The following is a 6,923-nucleotide window of genomic DNA, read 5'->3' on the forward strand; positions in this document are numbered from 1 at the left end:
CATTATCCACTAGAAGATACTTAAATATTTTTACACGTTTGTTCCAATTCGTTTAAAGCTTAGGATTTAATGCAACAGCATTACTTCAGAGGGTAATTCTACTGCAAACACTATTAAAAAAATGTTATTTCTCATACAGTTTGGATTCAGACTCTAACAATAGTATTTATGGCACAAAGGCCTTTAACTTGCTAATCTAACACTACTCTCCTTAGTGAAAAGGTTGTAAAAATGACTACTAGCAGTCAACATAGTTGCAAGTCTACATCATTAGATATTTGCATGAGAAGCTGTGAACCAGAGAAATGATGTTCAAAATACATCATCACATCCTCCATATTTTACCGAACCGTGCCGCGAAAGCAGTGCATCTCCTTGAGCATCCTTAAAAGAGACGAACGCTACATCTTTCTCAACAAAGACGCTCATACTGCATCTTTTACATCAATATTGGTGTGCATCTTACTGAGAAAACAAACTATTTTATTGAGTGTTATTACTGGTAAATTATATCAAACGTGTGACATCTCACAGCAATATACACGTGCCAGACTTTTTATCGTCATCGGGATCTCCTCCGCCCTCTTTCCTGTTGGGATCATTGAGCTCCTCAAACAGTCCAGTCTCAATCATCTCTTGCTGCCACTGGATAGGCACAGCACCTGTGCTAAACTCCTTGAAGAATTTATTGTCATTGGCATCAAATTCAATGCCCTTGATCTCTGAGAACTCTGCGATGTCGTCAGTGTCCTTGGCGTAGACAACGTTGGGCTTGGGGACCCATGGAGGATCCACCAGCCCGGCCTCCAGACGGGGGAAGTTGATTGACTTGAACCACTCATGTTTCCTGGGATCCTCCATGTTGTTCCTAAAGAGGGGGCAAAATTATAATTTCGAAACGGCAATGTAAGTCTTAATGAAACACGAAAAAAAAGTGGCTGCACAGGTTCATGCAACCTTTTGGTGACAGTTAAAGTTTTCTCAGCTTTACTCAACCAGCTCATTCTTAGCAAGCTTGTTATTACAATCTCAATTTTCTTGATTGCACCAGAATGCCAATTAATATCTTCCGAATTAAAAAAAATTGTGGGGAACTGATTTCATATTTTGACGTGATTTTGAAGAATATACAATTGACACAGAAATTGACACACTATGTTGCGGAAATGCAGATTCCCTAAGCCACTTTGTACAGCCACACACAAACACACAAACAGCACATGGCTTACTTATAGATTTAAAGAGCAGAAGAACCACTTACTTCATGCCCAGGCGCTCCTCGATTTTCTTCTTGAGGAACTGCTGGATGACGTCCTTGGTGGGAGCATCAAAGCACTTGTGCTCCCACTTTGGTTCCTCGTTTTGAATGCGGCGCTGCACCTCCTCCTTCTCCACCTTCTCCTTCTTGCTCTCAGGGCCTTTGAAAGGTGTGTAGCCAGCCACCATCTCGTAGATACTGCAGCCCAGAGCCCACCAGTCCACTGATGTCCTGTACGGGGTTTTGGTCAGGAGCTCAGGGGCCATGTATGCTCCAGTACCAGCCTGGAGGAGGGGGTTGGGACATTCATTATGAGGTTCTTCTGTTAATTGTTTTAATACATTTTACTTGTTAGAAAGCATATTGTGTTGTATATGAGATGTCGACTCTTATATAATTAAGCAATGATGATAGTATAGTGATGTGAATGGCAAATAGTTCATAACCCTGTTCCTGAAAGGACACAGAGAACAGAGAGAGCGGTCCCTTGAAAGTACAGATTGGTAAAGATGAACTTTAAAACTGGGAGACATGGCCTTTATACATCACCATTGACAAGTGTAACACAGGTCAATTGACTGGGTTACTAAAGCTTTACTCTAGTCTTCTCTTTCTGTCTCCCTTGGTGTCACTTTCACCTCTCCCTCTCTTCCTAACCTTCCCTCCCTCTATGACCTCACCTGAAGCCTTAATCCTAATGCTAAGCCTACTACCTGTCAAGAGTCATGTGTGTCTGCACACTGACCAGTTGTTGTTCAAATTGTCCAGCCTCTTATATAAAGACTGGCCATTTGTGGATGCTATAGCCACCAGCAAAAATACGTAAGAGCCAAACAACACATAGCCGTGCCTCTAATGTATAATGAATGCAATGACACCACAAACTGGCATAGAGCCTAAAGCTCATTCATTACTACTGCTAGTAAGTCCTGAGGAAACCCTGTTGCATAAATCATTTTTAGGAGATCCATAGGTTACAGGCTAAGTGTTGTATTGGTATTATGAGGACTGTCGGCATCGGACACTGCAGCATATTCAAGCTCTTACAACTTCTATTTGACAGATTGTGATCACTAAACATACATGGTATTTCAAGATCCGTCCCTTACTTAATAAAGTGTCACAAGACTTGACCCATCTGACTAGTTAGTGAAGGCATAATACCAGAACTTTATTGACCAGTCTTAAGCAGGTTTGCATGCAAAACTTTTACATCCTAATACTTACTTACATGTTACCTAACATGCAAATCTATTAAACTCCTGCATCATTTTCAACTTTTCCTGGTGGATTTTTGTAATTAGTTCTGTTCATCTGAAATGTATGGACCTGCACGCAAAATTATTTGTGTGATCATTAAGGTTACATAATTAGCACCATGATTAATCCAACCTTAGTTGGATTAATCAACCTTAGTTGGATTAATCATGGGATCCTAGGATCAGGACAAGTTTTTCAGCCCAGTTAAAACTTGTTTGCAAACCAACATGTCTAAATATATACATTATTCAGCATAGGTTTTTACCTGGATCTGTCAATCTCATCAGGGACAGACTTGTGTAATGCCCACTAAGAAGATTAGGGGACCAAAGCCAGCCTTGCCTGAGGTTAGCCCAGTCACTTTGGCTGGTTGAGGAGCATCAGAGTATTGGATAATGAGCTTACTGGACTTTCATGGAGCCGAGAGCTTACTCTTTGCTACCACAAGTAAGTCCCGTCGAAACCCTGTTGGTATATTTTCATCTTTTTTTCAGGTCATCCACGCGTTAGTGCAGGTGAGGTGTAAAGTACTGTATGTTTTATGAGACAACAATGGAAGAAAAGATATTTAATAAAGAATGTGTTCAGCGGGTCATTCTTGGATTCTTCTATCAGTAATTTATAAGCTTGTGGTGTGCTAGTCATTCCCCGAAATACAATTTTTGTTAGCACCTGACTCATTTTCAAAGTTCAGTAACTAACCCAACAGGCCATAATGATGTTCTGCCACTGACAACTCGTGACATCAAACTAAACTCATTGATGACATGATATCTATGTTACTCTTCCTCGAGGCAAGAAGAGTACTTATAGGCTACAGGCTTCGTAAAGTATCATGGGAAGAAAATGCAGCACACCTGAGGCAACTATCCACATAAATAAGTTGCAGGGGGAAACCTTCTCACATTTACTGCTACTTTAACAAGCACTGGACCTCCAAGGTTCCCACATAGCCCCTACACAAAATGGTGGCCTATAAATGGCAAGGCTATAATCTGCTAAAGGATCAATTGAGTTACATAATGGATTCAAAGACTCATTGCACAGATCTTTAAGCAATCTTTAATCCCTGTCCGGATTTAAAGTAAAAACCCCACCGAGATGGACAGCCTGTCCAAGCCAGAGTTCAGTTTTAAGCTCCAACCTCATCATCAGATAAGCGAACACAAACAGGGTCGAGATGCAGATCAACCATCATCCAGTGCTCTCTGTTCCTTTGTATGATTTTTCTGTTGCGGTTTGTGTGTAAGTAGCCTATGTGTGGTCATAAACGTCAACCATGTAGAAGATGACTTAACTAAACTTTTGTTGATTTAAAGATCAGGTACATAATCGGGGGAGAACCCTTGTCTTTGGTGTATGCAACTTCAGAGACTTTGAATAATAGATGAAATGGCCCTTTAGGGTTGACATCTTTCACCATCATGTAAAATCTTTTAACTGCTGACATCATCAAGCTAGGCCCTATCATGTTAACAGCATCCTAATAGCTTTGAGAGTGCAACTTGGTGTACTTAGTGATTTTCTTTCCTAACTAAATATGGCCTTTTCAACCAGAATATCACTGTTGAGTGTAAATCTACTCACCATCTGAGTGACATTCTTCTCAGGAACAAGCTCTATGGCCAGACCCAAATCTGAAAGTCGGCACTGGCCTTGGCTATCCAGCAACACGTTCTCCGGCTTCATGTCACGGTACACAATATTCATTTCGTGCAGGTGCATAATGCCCGTGGTGATCTGCGCCGTGTAGTGGATGATGCGCGTCATCTCAATGCCTTTGTCCGCACCCTTGCCATCGTAGCCGATATTGTAAATGTGGTACCTGAGGTCTCCTCCATTCATCAGGGTCATGACAAGGCACAGATGGGTCTTGGTGTCATAAGCGTAGCCCAAGTTGACCAGAAACAGGCTGTTAACCTTCTCCAAGATCTTCTTCTCCAAAAGGGCCATCTTTTCACCGCCCTTTTTCTTCAGTCGCTTTTTACACAGCTTCTTGCAGGCATACATCTGGCCTGTGTTCTTCACCTGAACGGCGCACACCTGGAGAAAGATTATTTGTTAAAAATTAGGACTTTTTAAATAACCATTCTCCTCAGACACTAATCATGGTCTACTGGTATCTAATCGACTGGTAGCACTCATTGATCAAAAGACTCAAATCAGACTGTTGCTTGTCCTCATGTTGAAAGTGTAATAGGAACGAAAGCCCCCTTTGGGGAAATGGTAATCAAGACAATGATATTATCAGAAATACTGCCTCGTAATACTAAGATCACTGGTATGAATAAAGTCATGGAAATTGATTCAAGAAGTCAACCATGCTTGACCCTTGCCAGCTGTGTCTTGGCGCCCTAATTTCTACCTATGTCACTGACTTAAATACATTTATTAATTTAAACATTTCATTCTGGTATCATTCACTCGCTGTAGGCAGAGGATCAGGTTTATCCACTGCATTGTAATGCTAAGAAAGTCAAATTAGCAGTTAAAAAATGTATATCCAGAATCAAAACTCTTTGACGTCAAGTAAAGTGTCTGATTAACTTGTATTAACTGTATGTACTGATTTATAAGAAACAGTATTTTAAAGTCACAGCAAAACTTTCACACTTGGTTATAGTAGCAACTTCACTGTCGTTTGTCAAACAATATAAGTTAAAAATATAACTAATAATTTTTGACATCAAAACTGCTTTCTACATTTTTAGAATAGTATTTATTATTTATTTATTATTATTTATCTTATTTTGGGATGTATGGTCAGGCTTGCTGCTAAGAGCTTGACTCAGAAAAGGGGTTCCTCAGGAGTCGATTATGGATCCTCTGTATGTGCCATCATGATGAGATAACTATGTGCCTCTGATTTTCTAAAGACATTTCTTATCAACCTCTAATCTTTTTAATTATTATTATGAAATAAGTCATACTGCTGTTCTCTATCCCTACAATTTAATCACTGCTGGATCATATATTTACATAGCAGTTTGTCTTGAAACAGACAAACGTGAAACAATTTTCAGCTGAATGATTTCATATTCTTAGTTGTTATTTTTTATATGTTCTACTGTCATCTTCATATCTGAAATGAGAAAGAGATATTGATCTCAATTAAACAATAAAAGCTTCCAATGATCAGTATTTGAATGATGCCAGTTCTATCAACATCTTCCTAAGATTGAAAAATCACTGACGCTGCACCATAATACTCTACTGTGGCAACATCATTACAATTCCAAAATATGTTGAATACATATTATCTCTTTTTGTAATTTATCTCACTTTTTTACATATATTAAACAAAATATGTTGGAAATAGATATTTTCGAAACTGATAACACCATCTCTAAAATCAGCGTTAAAAGATAAATTATTTGCCTACACACATATTCCAACAGACTTTATGAAATTATATGTAGATGCATTTGCATGCTTACCTCTCCAAAGCCTCCTTTGCCAAGAGTCCTGAACTCATAGAAGTATTTGTCAGTGATGGTCTGTTTCTCATACTCTTTCCACTGGAGGAATTTATCAAAGTATGGGCTGGCCTGATAATCTGTGAAGGGTTTGTTTTTCAGAAATTCTCTTACACCATCCTGGACACTGCTTTTCATCACCTCTTCAAAGGTGGCATCTGTCACAGTCTTGCACTTTTCAAGAGGCTCCCCAGTAAGAAAGGACAGGAAGGTCTTAGAGTCAGCCTTGCAATACTTGCTCATGAGGTTTTTCCGTGCCTTCTCTTTTGTTGCACCTTCAGCCAGATCCCAGTCATAGAGCTCATCAAGGAAATCAGCAGCAAGCTTAAACTCAGCGTTATTTGTCAGGAACTCACGGAAAAACTTTTTGCCAATAGGCTGCCTTTCACAGAGCATCGTAAAGTCCTTCTCAAGGGTAGCTCGTACTGCAGCACACTGATCAGGCTTGGGGAGAGCCAAGCTGCGGCGTCGCTTTTTCATCTCCTTGTCATCACCACCCTGGGCTTTTAGGTAGGCAGTGTTTGCCACCAGGTTATCCAGTCCCCCCATGTCACACATCTTGGCGGCTGTATGTGGTCTGTCCCCCCCTAAGTGACTGGGCTCTTCAGTGGCTCCCCACGGATACCCTCAGCGTCTTTCAGAATGTGTGCGTCTGTGTGAGAGTGCAATAAGCTCCAGAGCCAGCTTGCAAATGAGCTTCTTCCCCCAGCCTACCTGCAAACCTAAGACACACTGACACACCCAGTAATTACTCATTTAGAATTAAATACCAGGGAGGGATTTTGGCTTAAGGATCTTTGTGTGGACTATTCAAGGAGGCTGTGCACGGAAAGGGAATCGTAAGCGGGCTATGTCCTAAGAGGCTTTGTAGCCCTCTATATTTGTTCACGGTGTTCAGTAGTCTCTAACAGTGGTCCGATATGTTCTTT

The 6,923-nt window shown here is 40.5% G+C and overlaps 1 protein-coding gene across 1 annotated transcript; it reads right to left on the reverse strand.

Moving 5' to 3' along the window:
* Positions 1-528: 528 nt before the first annotated feature.
* On the reverse strand, positions 529-6,552 carry grk7a (G protein-coupled receptor kinase 7a). The gene is made up of 4 exons (XM_054596273.1): positions 5,956-6,552; positions 4,106-4,561; positions 1,262-1,542; positions 529-868 (listed from the first exon to the last, which is right to left on the reverse strand). Exons 1-4 carry the CDS (start codon positions 6,550-6,552, stop codon positions 529-531), a joined length of 1,674 nt encoding a protein of 557 aa, XP_054452248.1.
* Between the last annotated feature and the right edge of the window lie 371 nt (positions 6,553-6,923).

This window comes from Anoplopoma fimbria, chromosome 3 (genome assembly GCF_027596085.1).
Source record: "Anoplopoma fimbria isolate UVic2021 breed Golden Eagle Sablefish chromosome 3, Afim_UVic_2022, whole genome shotgun sequence".
Taxonomy (NCBI): domain Eukaryota; kingdom Metazoa; phylum Chordata; class Actinopteri; order Perciformes; family Anoplopomatidae; genus Anoplopoma; species Anoplopoma fimbria.